This window comes from Parambassis ranga, chromosome 18 (assembly GCF_900634625.1).
Source record: "Parambassis ranga chromosome 18, fParRan2.1, whole genome shotgun sequence".
Taxonomy (NCBI): domain Eukaryota; kingdom Metazoa; phylum Chordata; class Actinopteri; family Ambassidae; genus Parambassis; species Parambassis ranga.
In genome coordinates, this window is record NC_041038.1 from 11,640,323 (window position 1) to 11,660,660 (window position 20,338).

The 20,338-nt window shown below is 43.6% G+C and overlaps 1 protein-coding gene across 1 annotated transcript; it reads left to right on the forward strand.

Annotated features, from left to right (window-relative positions):
* The first annotated feature begins 8,571 nt into the window (after nucleotides 1–8,571).
* Nucleotides 8,572–17,969, forward strand: osgn1 (oxidative stress induced growth inhibitor 1). Its single transcript, XM_028429650.1, has 8 exons — nucleotides 8,572–8,749; nucleotides 12,719–12,783; nucleotides 13,245–13,381; nucleotides 13,466–13,657; nucleotides 13,940–14,031; nucleotides 14,841–15,040; nucleotides 15,128–15,471; nucleotides 15,563–17,969. Exons 2-8 carry the CDS (start codon nucleotides 12,726–12,728, stop codon nucleotides 16,145–16,147), a joined length of 1,608 nt encoding a protein of 535 aa, XP_028285451.1. The 5' UTR covers nucleotides 8,572–8,749; nucleotides 12,719–12,725; the 3' UTR covers nucleotides 16,148–17,969.
* The last annotated feature ends 2,369 nt before the right edge of the window (nucleotides 17,970–20,338 follow it).

Sequence of the window (20,338 nt, forward strand, 5' to 3'; positions counted from 1 at the left end):
AGAGCAGGTTTCACTGTTAAGGCAACAAAAGTGGCCATATTTAATGTATTTTAGAGACTCAACCAGCTGCTGTGTCTTCTGGTATTTACCTTTAAGCCTCCAGCTTTTAATGAACACAGGAAAATCCACACAACAGGAAAAAAAAAAACGTTTCCCCAAAGATAAAAGAGTGCAAAGTTTTTCTGGTCGTTTCCACTCAGTTTGAATTTTAGGCCCAGGTCAGCAGATTCAGCAGACTGGGGGATTAAAGAAGCAGCCTGTGTGAGTGAGTGTGAGAGACGTGGGTTCATTGGGGTCATTGGGTCATTGGGGTCATGGGGTCAAACATATGAGGGAGTGTGTTTAAAAGACACGTCTCTGTGTGTTCCTGTCCCTCTGTCTCTGCGAGAGCTGCCCTGCTCAATCATCTGGACAGGAGGGTTGGCAGATGGGGGGCCTCCTGCAGAAAACCAAACTGAAGTAGTGGTTCTCAGCAGCATTGACGTAAAAATGGCGAAGATTGACCTTCTTCATCTGGTGTCGGTCTGAGTGTGTCTGAAAGTTCAGCGTAGCCGCAGACACATTGTCTTTTGATGTGTGCCAGATTTGACTGATGAATTTTAGGACCCAACAGCACCGTAGACTTCGTGAAACTATGGAGATTTGTGATGTCGTCCATTAGCTTGATGGCAGCATGGTATTAAATCAGGCCATGGATTGTAGCGTATGATCGCACAAAGGCAGTGTCATCATAGAAGGAACAGAAAAACCATAAACGTTTGTGACTTCAAACTTTCTGCTGACTCGGTGAAAGTGTTGAAATGTACATGCATGCAGGGAGAGGCGCATGACTCCACCACAATAGGTCAAAAGTCTTGTGAGAGTTGTGTAGCTAGGTTGAGTTTTTAGAACTGTGGATGTTTGTGTGTGTTGGGGGTGGATTCTGTAGAGCATTAGTCTCCCTCCTCAGGATCAGAAAGTGTTTATAAATCCATCTCTTAGCAACAGTCTGTTGTCTTTATATCTGGATTTCAGGCAAACAGGGTTTATAGTAAGAGACAAAAGAACCGGTGGGTTACCGTGCTGCCTGAAGCATACGTTAAACACACAAAGAAAAGACATTCATCGTTAGAATCTGCCTGAATCAGCATCACATCTCTGATGTAACATCATATGGTCCTCCTTCGTGTTCAGAGACGCGATGGAAAAATAACCTATAACCAGTATTTTTACTGAACTAATTTGTATTGACTAAACATCAGTACAAACTCCTAAATGTGTTTTTTTATATACAGCTCAGTGAGCACACTGAGGGCTGCTGCTTTGAGTCAAATGCAGACAAGACAGCAGATAAGTACTATTTATGGCTCCAGATAAGACGGAGAATACATCAGGGGATTTATTTTTGTCTTCATGAGTGTTGATGCCCACGTTAGGAAGCTAACTTAGTCAGCTGTTGTTTTACTTAGTGCAACAAATCGTCCTCAGACCAGGCTGCACACTGTAGGAACAACCGAAGATCCAAACGTTAAGGGTTAAAAATAAAGCCACTTACAGGGAAAATGGAAAATACACTCAACAAAAATATAAACGCAACACTTTTGTTTTTGCTCCCATGTTTCATGAGATGGACTTGAAGATCTAAACTTCATTCCAGATACACAATATTACCATTCCTCTCAAACATTGTTCACAAATCTGTCTAAATGTGTGATAGTGAGCACTTCTGCTTTGCTGAGATAATCCATCCCACCTCACAGGTGTGCCACATCAAGATGCTGATCTGACATCATGATTAGTGCACAGGTGTACCTCAAACTGCCCACAATAAAAGGCCACCCTGAAATGTGCATTTTGTTTCTGCTTTATTGGCGGTCTGGGGACTCAGAACCAGTCAGTATCTGGTGTGACCACCATTTGCCTCATGCAGTGCAACACATCTTCTTCGCATAGAGTTTATCAGATTGTCTATTGTGGCCTGTGGAATGTTGGTCCACTCCTCTTCAATGGCTGTGCGAAGTTGCTGGATATTAGTGGGAACTGGTGCACGCTGTCGTATACGCCGGTCAAGCACATCCCAAACATGTTCAATGGGTGACATGTCCGGTGAGTATGCTGGCCATGCAAGAACTGGGACATTTTCAGCTTCCAAGAATTGTGTACAGATCCTTGCAACATGGGGCCGTGCATTATCTTGCTGAAACATGAGGTGATGTTCATGGATGTATGGCACAACAATGGGCCTCAGGATCTCATCACGGTATCTCTGTGCATTCAAAATGCCATCAATAAAATGCACCTGTGTTCTTCGTCCATAACAGATGCCTGCCCATACCATGACCCCACCACCACCATGGGCCACTCGATCCACAACATTGACATCAGCAAAGCGCTCACCCACACGACGCCACACACGCTGTCTGCCATCTGCCCTGAACAATGTAAACCGAGATTCATCCGTGAAGAGAACACCTCTCCAACGTGCTAGACGCCATCGAATGTGAGCATTTGCCCACTCAAGTCTGTTACGGCGACGATCTGGAGTCAGGTTAAGACCCCGATGAGGACGACGAGCATGCAGTTGAGCTTCCCTGAGACGGTTTCTGACAGTTTGTGCAGAAATTGTTTGGTTATGCAAACCAATTGTTTCAGCAGCTGTCTGAGTGGCTGGTCTCAGACGATCTCGGAGGTGAACCTGCTGGATGTGGAGGTCCTGGGCTGGTGTGGTTACTCGTGGTCTGCGGTTGTGAGGCCGGTTGGATGTACTGCCATATTCTCTGAAACGCCTTTGGAGACGGCTTATGGTGGAGAAATGAACATTCAATGCACGAGCAACAGATCTGGTTGACATTCCTGCTGTCAGCATGCCAATTGCACGCTCCCTCAATGCTTGTGGCATCTGTGGCATTTTGCTGTGAGACAAAACTGCACATTTCAGGGTGGCCTTTTATTGTGGGCAGTTTGAGGTACACCTGTGCACTAATCATGATGTCAGATCAGCATCTTGATGTGGCACACCTGTGAGGTGGGATGGATTATCTCAGCAAAGCAGAAGTGCTCACTATCACACATTTAGACAGATTTGTGAACAATGTTTGAGAGGAATGGTAATATTGTGTATCTGGAATGAAGTTTAGATCTTTAAGTCCATCTCATGAAACATGGGAGCAAAAACAAAAGTGTTGCGTTTATATTTTTGTTGAGTGTAACATAAATACAATAGAATGACATCAGGAGACCACACATATGAGACAGAAACATACTTGCAGGTCATAATTAAATTCTTAGGGTATGTTTATGGATATTTGATTTTAAGGTGAACTGTCCCTTTAATGGGAAATAAGGGAAAATGCAATAAAACGATTACGATAACGGTTAAAACAGGAGTTAGAAGTGCACTGCTGTTTCTAGGTTTAGAATTTATATTTGGTGCAACAATTAAAAATCAAACATCTGTCGACAGCTGAATGATCAACCGCACGCACGGTTTAACGTTCTCATGTCTTTTCCAAGTAAGCTGATCTGCTGAAACTTGTAGAGACAAAGAAATACATGCCATGCCATGCATCTCAGGCAAAATCCGGGTCATGGGAAAGCTGAGTGAACAACTCGGAGATTAAACTCATCTTAACCCTTTATTTGAGTAGAAAATTGCTCATAGACATCAAGCATTTTTACCCAAAAACCAACAGCAGGTTTTATATATATACGTTTTTATCAAAAAAGAGACTCATCATGAGTAGAGTGAAAGACACGCAGGGGCTGTAAACATGCAAATTGTTAAATATCTGTAGTATGTAGACTGTTTGTTTGGTATGAAGGTAGGCACGAAGCCAGGTTACTAAGTACTCCTCCCTTTCGGATCACATTCATCACTTCTGTACGTGACAGGATTTCCATTCATCGTATGCGTTATGTAACTCTCCACCTACAGTTTCCTAGAAGAATTTAAAACTGGGCTAAAATGTCTGCGCCGGTTACACAACTGCAGTGTGAGGAGCACAAAAAGCTGAGCAATTACCTAACACTGTAAACGAAGTCAGGCAGTCAAGACTGCAGGAATAACAAATGGAACTGTAACAAGACCATCCTGTCTGAAAGTCCGTCTCATGACAGTAAAAATGGCGGACCAAGCTTCTGTGACATCACCAATTTGTTTCTAAAGAGCCTTTTGGGGCTCGTTGGGCGGGCGGACACTCCGATCGCCGTTGTCCAGAATCGTGTTTTGAACGAGGCTGTAAACATGTTTATTTCTGCTCTAAAATTGGTTTTATCATGGGATTGACTCGCATTTGGAGCCAGCCCCTAGTGGCTGCGGGTCGAACTGCAAGTTTTAACACTAGCACTGGCCTCAAGTCTGAGCCACGGCAGTTGCTGCTTGCCTATAACTATAAAAAAACTATTTAAAAACTTCAATACATGCTAAACGTATTACTGGTTATCAGTAGAACCTAATACTGGGTTTGCTGAAAGCGCTATTGTTTGAATGAGATATTCACTCACCAGTTGTGGTACCTCTGTCATGTATCCATAATGTTTAGGGAATATATATACAAAAAATATGATTCATATTAGATGACCAGATAATCCCTACTCACGCTTGATACAGTTACAGTTAGATGAATATATGAAATATATTTCTGTGGATGCTCTCATTCATCCAGGTCATAGTCATTTCCAAGAGTTTAAATTGAGGCAACTGGACTCAAGAATTGTTTTTTGAAGATGTTTTACACCGGGCACAAACAATACCCACAAAACAGGAGGAAGAACTAAGTAAACACAGCTCCCAGAACATGCAGCTTCCCAAACTGGGCTCAGGTCCACATAAAAACACAAATAGCCCAACCAGAACAGTAGCAGAACTGAAGACGCCACTTGGAGGAGTGGCAAAACGTCTTCAAAAAACAATCCTTGAGTCCAGCTGCCTCGATTTAAGCTCTTGGAAATGTTTATCTTCTCTTGTTTACATCTGGATTTTTGTTCAGGGTAAACTAAACTTCCATCCATTATATATACAGCGTGTGATCTCCTGGATATTCTCTGTATGTTTTTGTTTTTCTGATTGTGTAACCGGCCTTAGCCTGGCCAGCCGTCCCAATTCCTTTTCTGTTCTATACAAAGAATTAGTCTGGTCTGTGTACCAATGTACACAGAACACACACAACCAATCAGAAAAACTAAGCATGTGACAATGATGCTAGTGTCAACAAAAAAAACATCCAAAACAGCCACGTAGGCACGCCGCTGAATGACTATGATCTAGGGTGTGATTAATTCTGCAAATATTTTTGAACGATCCAAGGTGCAAGTCATCGCATGAAGACCGCCCTGTTTTAGATCAGATGTTATGATTGGTGCAGTAGGGTTTGTATCGAGTGGAACTGGTTGTGAAGGGGAGGGATTCCAGACCCATTTCGTAGAAAGAAGTGGGTGGGTATGACAGGCTATGACTGCCAAGTATGTATAGTACAGTATTTTGTGTAACTTCCTGCCCAGTGAGGGTGGTTGGCATCAGAGCGTAGCAGGGTGGAGTTCAGTGTTTTTCGGTTGGTTCAGTTTTCTTTCACTTTAAGTTGCTGTTTGATTCGTTTTAACAAAAAGAGCGAATCGGGTTAAAATATGCATTTTTACAACAATTACTGCAGCAAGTAGCGTTCAGGCTGTTCCAGACACATACTTGAAACCTCTGCCAAAAAGAATTTCCTTTTAGTTTTATCTTATACTGAAAGTACTTCCATTGCCAAATTTAATGAGCATTTATCTTTAGTTTTGACACTAGTTTGGTGTGCATTAAAAATCCTTCTGAGTTTCCCAGAAACCCCTGATATATATGAGATGACAATGTTCTTGCCGGCATGACTGGTCCTGTTCTGGCTGGGCTTTTGCCCACTTACACCAGGGCCCAGTTTGGGAAGCTGCATGTTCTGGGAGCCGTGTTTACTTGTTTTTGCTCCTTAGTTCTTCCTCCTGTTTTGTTGACACAACCACTGCAGGGATGAAGTGATTTACTGGTATCGTCAAACATCACTTCATACTGGCCGAAATGAAATTCAGTCAAATTTGACTGCGTCAGTGAATACACAGACAAACAGCATCTGGAGAGGTGGGGGTTTCGGAGTTTGATGGCCTCGCATAGCATCCACAGGTTTCGTAGGGGGGGAGGGGCTCGTGGTCAGCCCTCGAACACCCCACCAACAGCCTGAGATCAATGTAAGACGGAACATCTCATGTGTCGCTGTTTTTTGGGGGGGGCTCCAGTGTTTCTCTGCCTTGTTCAAATGTTCTGTCCTTTCCTGGAATAAAGGCAGAGGAGGAATGCTTTGTGTACTTTTAACCCTTCACAGGAGCTTTTGTCCCGCTCTGATCTGTTTATCCCCTGCTGTTGAAAGCGGATCCTGGTGACGTCGGCCCACAGACAGACAAAGAGGGGCTTCCTAGGCAGGATTACACAGTGACTCACTAACCGGCACTGAGTTTCCCAAAGGCACCTTTAGATTCACGCTGCTGTGCTTTCAGACCAAAAGCAGCCGGAGCGGATTGTTTGAAACCTGAAGCGTTTCCTGTGAGTGACAACAAACTCGTTAGATGATCTTTCAGAGAACTGCAGAGCAAGTATTCAAAAATTGTCATAAACTTTAGTAGTGATGATTAAGTGCGATCACCAAGTGCTCTGAAAAATGACTCCACCATCGACGTTCAGCTACTTTAAAAGGTTTATTGTAAACTAATGGCTAAGTTACAGCTAGTTTGCTAAACCTACCTCGTCTTCTCAAGGTGGCAAGGACAAAAATAAAGTTCGTTTCGGCCGGGACATTTCATACTTCACAAGAAAAGTGTGCAGAACTTACACGGCATATGTCTCACACACAGATTTTGAATATGTTTGGCTCCTAAACAATGGCAGATACAGCAGTTTAGGCGAACATGTTTGAAGTGGAAGAGGAGGAAGATTTGTTTGGTACGATTTGCGATTTCATGGTTTTGCACACGGACAAGCTGCAAGACCTCTCAAACCAGCGCCCAACCAAGAAGGAAGCGACATCATTTTCTTCTTAGCACCGGGAGCCAGAACAAATTTCTGGCGACAAGTTGTTTTCGTGGAATATGCAACAGCCTTGAGGGAGCAACATTGCTTTGCAATTTACTTTACAGGAATACATTCAAGGCTGTTCCCTGTAACATCAACATGACAACAGATAAAGGGGCTATTCAGGGCCTGTTTAGATCTCATAAAATGTTCATTGTCCTTTTTAAGATGAAGATTTTCAGAGGGGTGAAACAAAAGAAATGTCTGATTTTTAATCCTAAAATAACATAAAATCCAAACGGTAGCTGGGTAAGTGCTGCAAACCTGAGTGCAGTTTGACCCAGTTTTTTTCCACTCAATCTGGGAGCTTCAGAGTGGATTTATAAGTAAACCATTACACATTCTCACAGGGTATGTCATGGTGCAGGGGGTTTTAACGTCTTTCCATACATGCAGCCTCAGCGTCATGCTACTGTTTGCTGAGTTCAGCCAATAAGAGGCTGAAGTGATGGGAAACGTAATGATCAGTCTGTTGTAGCATGACGGAAAGAGCACAAACGAGGAGCTGCAGCAGATGGTGTCTGTCAAATAAAACTGTAACAACAAAGACTATTTATACGTCATATATTTAAAATATGTCTAAATCCGACCGGGCTTCTAGTCCTCTGTGGGATTGTTGCTTTCTTTTTTCCATTTCTCAGCTAATTTTCAGCGAGCTACACACACAGATATATAATATAAAGCTAAAATCTGGAAAAAAAATTGATCAGATTCATTCATTATCCCCATTCTGCACGTACAACACTGTGGTCAGCCCTGGGAGGTCTCACTCTGTTCACTATACCAGGCACCACATCCTCATGAGGTCAGGCAGCTGACGTTCAAGTGCTGCGTCCGTCCCGACGTCCACTACACATTACAGCCGCCTGCAAGACGTGTTTATGGAAACCATCAGGATGATGTCATCTTAACCTCAGATGAATTAAAACAGTAAATATATATTATACAATATAATATATATATATATATTATACAATATAATATATATATATATATTATACAATATAATATATATATTATATTGTATAATATATATATATATATAATATATATATATATTATATATATATTATATTATATATATATATATATTATATAATATATATATATATATATTATATATATGACACACATGTTGTGTGTCATTGTATGTTCATGTTTTTTTTATTATTTATTTTATGTAATAATATAGGATATACATCATCTGATTTTAGCTTGTTGGGTCAGTGAACTAACCGACCACACATTATTATTATTATTATTATTATTATTATTACATTGTTGTTGTTGTTGTGTGTCATACTTATTGTCTCACATACTGTGTTAATATCTTTTAATGGTTAAAAAAAACTCAAACGTAAACCTGCCTCTCCATCTCGCACATAGACGATCTTTGTGTCCTCGAGCCTCTCTGAGGGAGGAGAGGGGGGTGAGCGAGGCCGCCGCTGATTGGTCGGCCAGCCCGCCTGCGTAACGGTATATATGCAGCGTGGCTGGTGCAGCTGAAGGTCTGTGCAGCACATGTGCGGAAAAAACGGACATAAAGGAAAAGAGAGCGCGCTGAGACATGACTGACTGAGACCCGGACCCGGACCTAGACCTAGACCTAGACCTGGACCCGGGCAGCAGAGGACAGACTCACTCACCGCGAACAACCCGCAGCAGCTTCGTCACGTTTCTGTGAGTACTTCCTGCGCAGGGTCCACGTTTTTTAAGGTGCATTTTCATTGTCATCCGCTGTCGGAGCGCCGCGGGAGCGGGTCTCTGCTCACAGTGACGTGATGTGAGTCATGCAGTCCACCGGCGGCGGTGGGAGGTCCAGACCGGGCTCCATGGTTACATATCGGTCACAGCGCCGGACCGCTCCCAGTGTTTCCTGCTAAATTTAGACAATACGTTCCATTCATACGGTGTTATAACACGGAAGGTCTGTTACCTAAGGCAACGATGCAAATACTAGAAAATATGAAATAATAATTTCTTACAAGAATGAGGATCATTAAAATAAATTCCATTCAAGATCCAAGATCTTCCCCTTCAGAGGCAGGAAACATAATTATTGTAGATTTATGTATAAAAATTGATACCTTTTACTTTACTTATTGATAAATTGACTTATTTTTGCAGCTTTAATTTTTTAAGAGTTGGACATATATGTAATACTGGATCCAGAGAGTCCAGAATGAACGGGGGTGCTACTGAGCCCAGGGACTGTTGCAGTTCATGGGGTCATGTGTCTGGGCTCAAAGCAAGAAAACGCACTCTATTTTAATATGGTACACATCTGGATCTTGAACAGTTAGCATCTGTTAGCAGAATGCTAGCATGTTATGGGCAGAATGATTTGTTCTTGAGAGCGTCCTGCAGGTGAACTGCGGCCAGTTAAGAGCGCAAAGACATGAACATGAAGTGGAGAGGCTCTGATCGTAGCCATGCATAAGTAACATCTAAGTACTGTTGTCAGCCACAGTGCCCCCTGCTGGTTCTTTGTGCACTGTTGTGATAGCAGCAGGCTAATTTACCTAGCTTTGCATTTGTAAATGAAGGCTGTGCTCTGCAGTCCTGTCACCGTGCAGCGGGTCAGATGGGTGATCAGCACGGCTTCCAGACTAAAAAAAAAAAAAAATTCATTTTTCTCACTTCCTGTTTATGTTGGCGTGTAGTTGCGTCACTGTTTCCGGGAGTTACAAGAGACAAATGGGTCAGGACGAGGCGTTGGAGCTTCTGGAGACGCGTCCCTGCTGCCTCAGGCTCCACCCCGCGCTCGCCGCTCTGTCCAACAACCTAATTTAAATCTCATTAGCCGTCTGGCCGGTGCAGATGGCAGATGGGCCAGGATGACTTTAGGTCAGGACAGGTGCCATATGGAGCATTTGTGTGTCAGGAAAGGTGTTACAGAAAGAAAAGAGGCGTTCCCTTATTAAAACCGTCCCTGTTTTAGACTTAAATATATCTGTAGCAGAAGCACAGCTGGAGGAATCTGATCCTGAGTCCTGCTCTGTGTTGTTATGAGACTTTTTCTTAAGACTTCAGAGGACGCAGACTGTCATAATAGAGTCTTACGTCACACAAAGTTGACAAACGCTTGCATGTGTTGTAAGCGTGTCTTTTTGTTTTGTGTTTGAGTACACTAGATGAACTGGTTCTGCAGCTGGATCAATGCTGGTTATCTGATTAGGAAAGTATTTGATAGTCTGAGTGTATCAGCTGTCACGCAACTGTCTTAGGCCCCGTTCACACTGGAGAAAATCATTCCAGCTAGATTAGGATTGAGCCCAGACAGCCTTTAAGCTGGATGTGTTCAGACCTATTTTCAAATCTGGCTAGCACACACTTGTGTCCGCACTCAATCCGGCTTCATCCAGCATGTTTGCTGTCCTCCAAACCACTAGGAGGCGCCTTGTAATATACAGAGTCCGTTCACGCCGCGGTAGGACCGCATGTGCGCATGCATCATGTGGTTATTTGTCCTGTTTCGTGCCCCGTGAACCGGAAGTAGCATGTCGCTAAACGGAAGTAGCATGTCACACCTGAGCCACATTTGAGCCAATCCGGCTAGATCCACCTCTCGTGAGTGGATCTAGCCGGATTGAAATCAAACTGGATACAGCCAGATTCGAAACACATCTGGATTGATCTGGATGTGGCCAAATCCTGCTTTAGCCACATTTTTTTCCCCAGTGTGAACGGGGCCTTACTGTAAAAAATGAGCATAGGAGGAAATGCAACAACACATAAGGAGCATTAATTAAAGACTTTCTCTGGAGCTGATGGTGCATCATTAAAGGGCCACTCAGACAGAAACCTGCAGCGTTTCTTCGGACCTGTGAGGTCCACCTGACAGGCCTTTAAGGAAGGACAAAATTACACCAATCACCTTCCTGCAGGCCGTGTGCAGAGCATGTTCAAAAGCTAGAGGCTGTGAAAAAATGTTATCATTAACCGCTTTTTATCATCTGATCTGGTATCAGTGAGGGCGGCTGCAGAGAGGAGCAGAACCTGAAGGACAGGTGTGTAAACAAACAGGGTGCAGCAGACCTGAACTCATTCGATTAAAAGATGCATCATTTCCTGCAGCCAGGATACCAGAGGTGATCCTAAAAATCACTGACATCATGTCAGTGTGGCAAAAGCTTCATGCTGCAGTTTAGTGTTTATTTTTTTTTTTTTTTAATTAAACAGATGTGTCTGTATGACCTCTGGAAACAATGGCCGCCTGGTTCCTCTGGCTGTACTGTATGTGCGGTGGTTTGCTGTTAGTCACCTTTTCTTGGCCCACATTTTCAGCATTTTGAGCCAAAAGCTGGAGGAAAACGAATTAATTATCCCTTCAAGTGTGTCTCACAAGGAAAGTGGGCTACTAGGACTGCACGTAGTCATGAACTGTGTGTGTGTGTGTAAAAACTATGAAGCGCTCCAGTCTGGGCTTGATGCCAGCCTCCACTCTGCTCTTATGTAACCCCTCTTTATCTGTCTCTCAGCGCCTCTCCCTCTCTCGCTGCTTCTGGATCATTCGTTCCTCTTTTATGTCTCCCTCCTCTCTCTCTCTTTTCTCTCCTGCACGTCTCACCCTTAATGTTTCACTTCTATCTTCCTCTTCTCCCTCCTTCCGGTCCTCACTTTTCATCGCTTCAGCTCCTCTGAATTCCATTGTGTAAGCATGACTCAACAGATTCTCAAAACCGTCGCTATGCACTGTACCGCCCGCTCGCCCGCTCGCTCGCTCGCCCTCCCCATCGCATTCTTAGCGTGTTCACAGCTGAGATCACGCCGACATCAGGATCTGATGGCTGCCTGACCTGAAAACGCCTCATGTAACTTTCAGAGGAGACAAAGAGAGTTTGTTTCTCTTTACTTTCCACACAGTTTTAGATTTACTAACCAAAAATGAGAAGTGCTGAAGTGTCACAAACTCCTTGTCCTGAGGCCATCTTTAAAAAAATGACTCAACCCTCAGACCTTCCGGTTAAAACATCTACATTTACAACATGTTCACAGCCTGATTATCAATTCTCCATGTAATGCAGTATGCATACAAATGTAGGATTAAAAAGACAAAGATGGATTCTGAAGTCCTTTTACTCGGAGGACAGGAAGACTCTTGTCTGTGTGGTCGCAGCCCTCCTGTTCTTTCCTGGGCCGTTCATGCTGGATTGATACGCTCACCTTTTTGCAGGTGAGCGGGCGTCCATGTTCCCGTGCTGAAATATGATCCGGCTGCTGCCAGCGTGCCCTTGGGGTGTACATCCTGTGATTAGCGGAGTGAACGGTGTGGTACAGGCGACCCTGGCTGCTGCTGTTTGTCAGTCTGTTGATTTATTTTTAAACAGCTCTTACAGCCACAGACTGTGTGTTAAAAACTACTTTTCACACACACACACACACACTCAGTGTGTGGTTTTAAAGAGGCCACCATGTGTTTGTTTATGTCGGCTCATGTTGCTGTTGGTGTGAGGACTGTGGACTGTGGTCACACAGGGTGTGTGTGTCAGTGTGCCGGAGGTGAATGAACATGAGTCGCCATTGTTTCATGTGACTGGACTTTGCAATGATTAACTATTTTCCCCCTGGTCTACTTTCTAAGGCTCATAACTTTAAATATTATTACAACAACAACAATAATAATAAATGTTTCCTGTTTCTCTTTAGAGACAAAATGGACCTTCAGGATAAAGAAATCCCTCCTGGAGAGATCTTGCCTGTGGTGATCATTGGTAAGAAACACACACACACACACACACAGAGGTTTAATGTTAAGCTATGTTGCTAACAGTATGAGCGGCTAAATGGAAACGGACATTCCTGTAACACCATGACTGCTGATGGTTACAGGATAAACAGCACAAATATAAACAGTTCATATTTATCATTATATTCCATTATATGGTGTAAAAAGCTGAGGAAGTGAATCCTTTGTTGTCATGAGGTGCTGAAGAATTTTGCCTTCTCTCTCTCCCTCCAAGAGTGCTGAGTCATGGGCTTGTAATCAGTAGTGTTACCACTTGCTGAGTCATGCTGCCCTTGGATGAACTTTGATATCATATCATTCAGTGACCGTGCATTTTTCAGTCAAAGGCATTTAGATAAATTACAGATAAAAACAGTGATGTGTTTGTGTGACTTGTCGGTGGAATCCAATCGCATTAGTTACTCATCGCCTCTCTCTGTTTCCCAGGTAACGGCCCATCGGGGATCTGCCTGTCATACCTGTTGTCAGGTTACACCCCCTATCTGTCACCTGAGGCATCGCACCCTAACCCCCTGCTGCACAGCAAGCTGGAGGAGCAGCCTCACCGGTCGCTGCTGGAGCAGGTAGAAGTTTGGGATCTATTCTATATATATTCATTCTTTTTCATCAGTGCGCCTCACAGCAGCACCTCTCTTGTCTCCGCTCAGGATCTGGAGTACCTGTGTGAGGGGCTGGAGGGCCGATCGTCCAATCCCGTGGCAGTGCTTTTCGATTCGCTGCTGCTGCCCGACAGTGATTTCGGGTTGGATCACACCTCGCCGTTGGAATGGCGGTATGAGCCGGAGCGTGCGATCCCTCACCTGGTGCTGGGGAAGGGCCCGCCCGGAGGAGCCTGGCATGTACGAAAACCACTGGTTAAACATAGATTATTGAGTGATTAGTCAGCAAAACTTTGTCTTCATCCACGGAAACCAAATAGAGCTTCAGCAGACGCTATGATAATGTGTGCAAACAGGCTTTGTTTCTTTTGGCGGCTGCTTATTTGCACACTGACGCCGTGATCTGCACATGACACACAGAGCTGAAGCTCATTTGAATAAACAGAAGACTGAAGCCTTGTGTCGGTCCAGTCTGTCTGTCGGCCTAATTTGTAGTTTTGTGTGTGTGTGTGCCGTTTCCAGGCGATGGAGGGCTCCATGCTAACTCTCAGCCTGGCTAACTGGATGGAGTTACCTGGACTGAAACTGAAGGATTGGATGAGAGACAAACGCAGGTCTGATCATCATAAACACATCAAATCAGTTTGTTCACAGCATAGATTATAATGTAACCACCTGCAGCATCCAAAAACCAGTGTTAGCTTGATGCTAATCTTAGCCAAAACAACTGGGTTAGTTTAGCTGAGGTGTAGAAAGCCGACAAACGGAATAAAACATCGAAGCTACACACGTCAAACTTGAGTCGTCAATACACTATTTATCCAAATATTTAATGACGTGTAATGAATGTTTCAGGTGTTTCCATTCGTTTCTTCTCTCTTTAGATTTCAGCAGTCTGTCAAACCAGATCTCAGATTTCCTGTTGAAGCTGTTTAAGTCTCTCAGCAGCTCTTTATCTTTTTAGATGTGCTTTTTATCACCCGGTGGATGTAACCGCAGTGACGTCTACATCCTGTGACGTCACGTTCACACCCTGTGTCAAAGGCTGTTTACTAGTTGGCAACCACAGTTCTGACTTGACAACAACCTGATAGTGAGCCAGAAGTTGGCTCGTGTGACAGCTGGACTTGTTTAAGATCAGTTTATCTGATAGTAAGACAGATATGAGCAGGTTAATATAAAGGGAGTACAAACATCTTTCATTCTGTTACCATGTGGAGAAAATCTGGTTTTATTATATCATAATAAAGGAAAGAAGGACTGAAACAAAGACTGTGTTTGCACTCTCCATGATTTACATAAAACAACAGCTTTGTTGTGATAACACTGGCCCTTCCTCTTCATTGTTCCTACACTTATTGTTTCACTTAACTCTCGGTTGTGTTTAATAAATATCTGCTTTCATGTTCATTGAAAACTTCAGAAATGTTCGGAATGACCGCGCCACGCCGGCAGAAATCGCCTCCTACTACCAGCACTACGTTTCCCAGATGTCCCTGGAGCAGAGCTTCGCCTGCGGGACGACCGTCACCTCGGTAACCAGGCAGCCCGGCAACCAGGAGGGGTCGCCGCCCTGCTGGAGAGTGGCGGGAGTGCAGCGCAGAGAGGGGGAGGAGCTGGGAGGTACAGTGATGAAAATGAGACCATGTAACAGCATGTTGCTCATACAGCGCTCGGCGTTCACCTTCACTTCCTGTTTCCTGCTGCTAGATGGTTCCTCTGTGTCGGAGGAGGTTCCGTTTTCCCTCCTGGCCCACAACGTGGTGCTGGCGACGGGCACGCACGACATCCCGGCGAGGCTCGACGCCGAAGGCGAGTCTCTGCCCTTTGTCTGCCACTCTTTCTGGGAGCTGGAGGCAGCCATCTCTCGGGGGGAGCTCGATGAGTCTTCAGACCCGGTGCTGGTGGTGGGGGCGGGGCTTACGGCCGCAGACGCAGTGCTGGCTGCCCACCATCTCAACACACCTGTCTATCACGCCTTCAGACGCTCCGTCACCGACCCCGGCCTGATCTTTAACCAGCTGCCCAAACTGCTCTACCCTGAGTATCACAAGGTGAGGAAGCTTTGAGAGCTGCTCCACTGATCAGTCCATAGGTTATGTTCAGGTCAAGTCTCACCTCTCCGTCTTGTTCTTTGGCCTTCAGGTTCACCAGATGATGACTCAGCAGCAGCACCAAACAAACCCGGCACCACAGAACAACGCCCAGAACCTGCACCCTGCTTCCTCTCCATCCTCCTCCTCCCCATCCTCCTACCCGGGCTACCTGAGCTTCCCGCGTCACAGGGTCGTGGCGTTCCGACCCGACCGGAAGTGCGTTCTGGAGTCAGACTCAGGCGAGCGGACGGTGGTCCAGGTCTCCAAGGCGCTGGTTCTGATCGGCGCCCACCCAAACCTTTCCTTCCTGGACAACAACGGGTGCGAGCTCAGCATCAACCCCGGCGAACCCATCTCATGTCGGAGGAACCCGATCGACGTGGACCCGTTCACAAACAAGGTGCTGGCAGCAGACGGGCCCGGCATGTACGCCATGGGGCCGTTAGTCGGCGAGAACTTTGTCAGGTTCCTGAAAGGCGGAGCGCTCGCGATCGCCAGCGACCTCGCCAAGAGACAGAGGGAGGGAGGGGAAAGAGGAGAAGGGGGCGTGACCATGGACTGTTTGATGGACAGATGGGTGGACAGACAGGCGACCACTCAGAGAGGAGCAGACATCTGTGTTCTGGACTCGTAGCAGGTTTTCTGATAGTGGAAGTGAGGGGGGTGACACTGCAAACAGGACTCAAACCGAGGCTCTATGGACTGACTCTGGTTCGGACCGGTCCACGGTCTGACCTGCAGAGGAGCAGGGAGAGAAATGCAGAGGTGGAGCAACACCAGGGTGACGGCTGGAAGGTGGAGGCCGATGACAGCTGCTGTATGTCAATACATATGAAAACAGCCATACATTTCATTTCAGTGAAGGGTGGTGGTTCTCTGGTGCCATCTAGCTGTGAGAAGATGCAACTGAACATCTTCAAGCTCATTCATCCCTCTGAACCCCGACGGCCCGCTCACCCACTGCGGGCTCGGTGTTCACGGCAGCTCTGTGAACACAAACGTGCATTTCATTTTACAAACGTGTAAATAAGCTGTAATTTCTCCACACTGTTGTTAACAGTGGAAAAACAGATCAGTTTCTTCTCACTTCCATCTGTGGAAGGCTGCAGATCACACGAATCTTTGTTCCTTTCTCTGAAATTTGAACATAAATTTTTTTATTATTATTATTTTTTTTTTTTTTAATCATTCCAAACATGCCGGTTCTGGGGTTCAGAGGGTTCAGCACTACAAACACATCTGGCCTTTATCTACTGCAGTCACGTGTCTTTTTAAATCACGCCAGTCTGCCTGTGATGACCAAAACAACACCTCAGCCTTTTTTTGTTTAAACAGTGAGGAGGAGGAGGATTAATTAACCCTTTCCCACAGTCACACTGTACCACTACAAACAGCTGACGGTTATTTCCTGCTTCTACCTTTATGCAAACCTTCCATGTGTGGCTTTGTGTTTCTTCTGGGTTTTTCGCCGTTTTGTGAATCTGTTGTGTTTTTGTTTTTCTACGTTAGTATCATGTTTTTAAATTATGTAACTGGATCCTCCTGGAACTTTATCTTTGTACCTCTTTGACGATGATGAAAATATTTTATACTTGACAAAACAAAAGAAAAATATAATTTTTTTCTAAACTTTTCTCTGTGAAAATGTTTAATTTGCAGCTTTTATAATGTGATAGAAACCAGGCTCACAAAAACACGATCTACTTCTTCTCTTATTAGAGTAGGGAATACACTGACTCACTTGACCCACCTAGTGGTTCACAGTGGCATTACATAAGGTAATTACTGACTGGTTACAATAATGACAGCTGTTTCCTCTTCAGATTCTATTAAACCTTTTTTTTTTTAATTTTAATTAATGTAAATTTTAATATCTAGTTTTTATTTCTTTGGTTTCCTCATATTTTTCTATAAAAGTTGAATTTATGATTTGATGAAAACTACTGATAACACTGCTAATGCTTCTGTGTCAAAATTAGCAGTGAATTGTTCAGTTTTATTGTACGAAATGTTAGCAGAGTGCAGCTAAAGCTGTTCTTTAGTCTCATCACAGTCTGTCTGCAGATAAAGTTTACAATCACCCTGCTAATGAAGATTCATCACACCTTAGGACATTTTTTTTTTAGTTAAGTTTACATTTGAAGAATTTAACTTGCTGTTTAAATTGCTTCTTAAAAACACAAACATTTAGGTAAAAACTCCAACAGGTAGAGTCTGTGCACTTGTTGGGGACTATTTGAAGCGTCGGACTGATACACATGTGACCTGCAGCAGCCGGCGGTGCCTTAAACACATGTTATTCACAGCAGCAGCATCTGAATGTTTCTGTTGTTATGCAGTAAAAAAAAAAAAATCATCCTCTATGTTTTTGTGTTTGTATGAAAATAGTCTTCCATCCTCCAGATGTGTCTGTACTCGTTTGCAGGTTTCTATTAAACATCACGTCCACAGTGAAAGTTTGTCTCTTTTTCTTCTTCTTCGTTTTGATGTCAGTTTGTCGCTCTGTCAGCAGGTGTCACTGTTGTTAATCTGGGATTACAGCACGTCTTTTTTTAAGAATCACCTGTCAGTTTTATTTATTTATTTATTTATTTTAAAGTAAAATGCGATGATGTAATTCCTGCAGCCAACTTTCAAAATAAGACGATTAACTGCTATTTCAAGCAGCACACTTCCGACCCACTTTACTGCTGGAATTCACAGCAGATGAACTGACAACAGCAATAATGTGATCCCACTGATTGATTACAGATTATTTATTAGAATATTACTGTCACATCCTGCATCTGATTATGATACTAATGTTATTTTTTTCCTGTTATTTTAAAATGACTCGGTTCAGAGAACTTCCTGTCCTCGTCTCTGATTACCTGCACCGCCCTCAGGTGCTTCACTTGTGTCCTTTACTGTATTTCCTCTTTAACTTTGTGTGCTGATTAATTCAAAATAAGGAAGTCATCTCTAACCACAAACTGTGGGGTAGAGAATCACACATTTAAAGTCACTCTGAGCAGTGATTCCATCACTTTCACACTGTTTTATGGTGTTTTGTGGTTTTTGATTGGCAGTCTATTTTTAAAAACTTCACATCAGTCGCCAGGCGACTTAAAAAAACACACAGAAGTTCAGACCCGTCTCAGAGAGGAGCTGAAAGGATCCTCAGCTCCTCCGGCTCCAACTTTTAGTCTGGTTTTTAATCTGACTCTGAGTCGGACTAATAATCTGATAATCTGCTCAGCAGTGAGATGTTCTTCCTCCATTTTACTGTCAGTTGGTTCCTTTTGGTCAGCAGGGGTCGCTGTTGTTATAATATAATGTCATGCTGTCTGTACATGTGTTTTAACTGATTATTGTGGTGGAATATGTCAGTACATTTACTCCATTACCTGGTCAGTTTATTGTTTTGCATAATCTTAAACCTTATTTTTGAGGCACTTTTAACATAAAAACTTCTCTACATTATTATTTTTCCCATATGAATGCAGTAATACTTTCATATTGTTGTGTTTAATAGTTTTTATTACGTCATTATCATCTATGTTTATCATGTGGCCTACATCCTACATGCCATTATATGTGGCCTTCTGTTTCCATGGAAACCGCCCTGGTGTGTTTGGTAGGGAACCAGTGATTCAGCAAAACACAAGCACATGCAGAGACCACTGTAGCTGGTTACCAGGGTAACGGGCTCATCAGAAAAGCTGCTGTAGCTGTGACTCAGCTTGTTGCTGCAGTGAGTCAGTAGAATACACACACACACACACACGGTGTTTTTAATACAGTACATTTTAAATGTTTTTATTCCTTAAATATTGCTGATACTACGAGAAAATATCAACGTTTCTTTTTATTATCCTCATTGTGATCGTGGTTTTATTTTGAAAGAGCAGCCTGCAGCAGGTGGGGGGGGGGTGTTCGCTTTCATTGAGCGACACTTCGCTTCGATCAGTAGATTCTCCGGAACACGTCTCTTTGCCTTCGTCTCTTTCCGTAAACTCTCCTGGTTTTCTCTCCGTAGCTCCGCCCCACCGGAGTGCCGCGTCCTCAGCACACAACACACCTCCTCCATCCACAGACACGCAGCAGCGTCAAGGGAGGCGAACTTTAAACCGACAGGAAGCTGAAAAGATTTTAGAAATAAAAGCACACAGGAAGTCAGTTGTTTCTACACTTATTTGTCATATATACAGTAGAAAAGCTTTTTTTTTTAGGTATTTCAAATGTCTCAACTCATTAATGTTCAACAGAAAGTATATGAAAATAAAGTATGAAGAAAATGCAAGTTTGATTGCTGCAGCTGAAGCATTGCTTTGAACTCTAATGTGAAGGATTTCTCTGAATTGATGGAGAATCAGAGCGATTCAGAGCTTTGTACGCCTCTGTGTATCAGCCTGTCACCATGGTAACAGCAGAGGAGACCTCAAAAACCACTCCAACTTTGAGAGCCTGGCGCGCGGAAACGATTCGGAATTAGAAAATTCTGAATACAAGTTTGATAGAGCAGCATCTAATGAGCGTTTCAAGACTAAACTGGAGTCTGTAGCTTGAAATCTGTAGGAGGAGGAGGAGATACATTTGGCAGATGACCCTCGTAGAAGGGCTCTCTCATAGACTCCCATGTTAAAAATGACACAGAAATACCTAAAGTTATTTACTTAATTTTATCTTAGTTGTATCTTATTTCATGTTAATTATTATTATATGTTCTTTGTATGCACCAATCACTAAGGCAAATTCCTAGTAATGTGAACCCCCTTCACTTACATGGCAATAAACACGATTCTGATTCTGACTCTGATTGTAATATTTGAAAAATTATAATTTT

Excerpts from the sequence above, each read along its gene's own strand:
- osgn1 (XM_028429650.1), top strand. The coding sequence starts at position 12,726 with ATGGACCTTCAGGATAAAGAAATCCCTCCTGGAGAGATCTTGCCTGTG. Across the intron at positions 13,382-13,465 it reads ACCGGTCGCTGCTGGAGCAG|GATCTGGAGTACCTGTGTGA; the intron begins GTAGAAGTTTGG and ends GTCTCCGCTCAG. Across the intron at positions 15,041-15,127 it reads AGAGGGGGAGGAGCTGGGAG|ATGGTTCCTCTGTGTCGGAG; the intron begins GTACAGTGATGA and ends TCCTGCTGCTAG.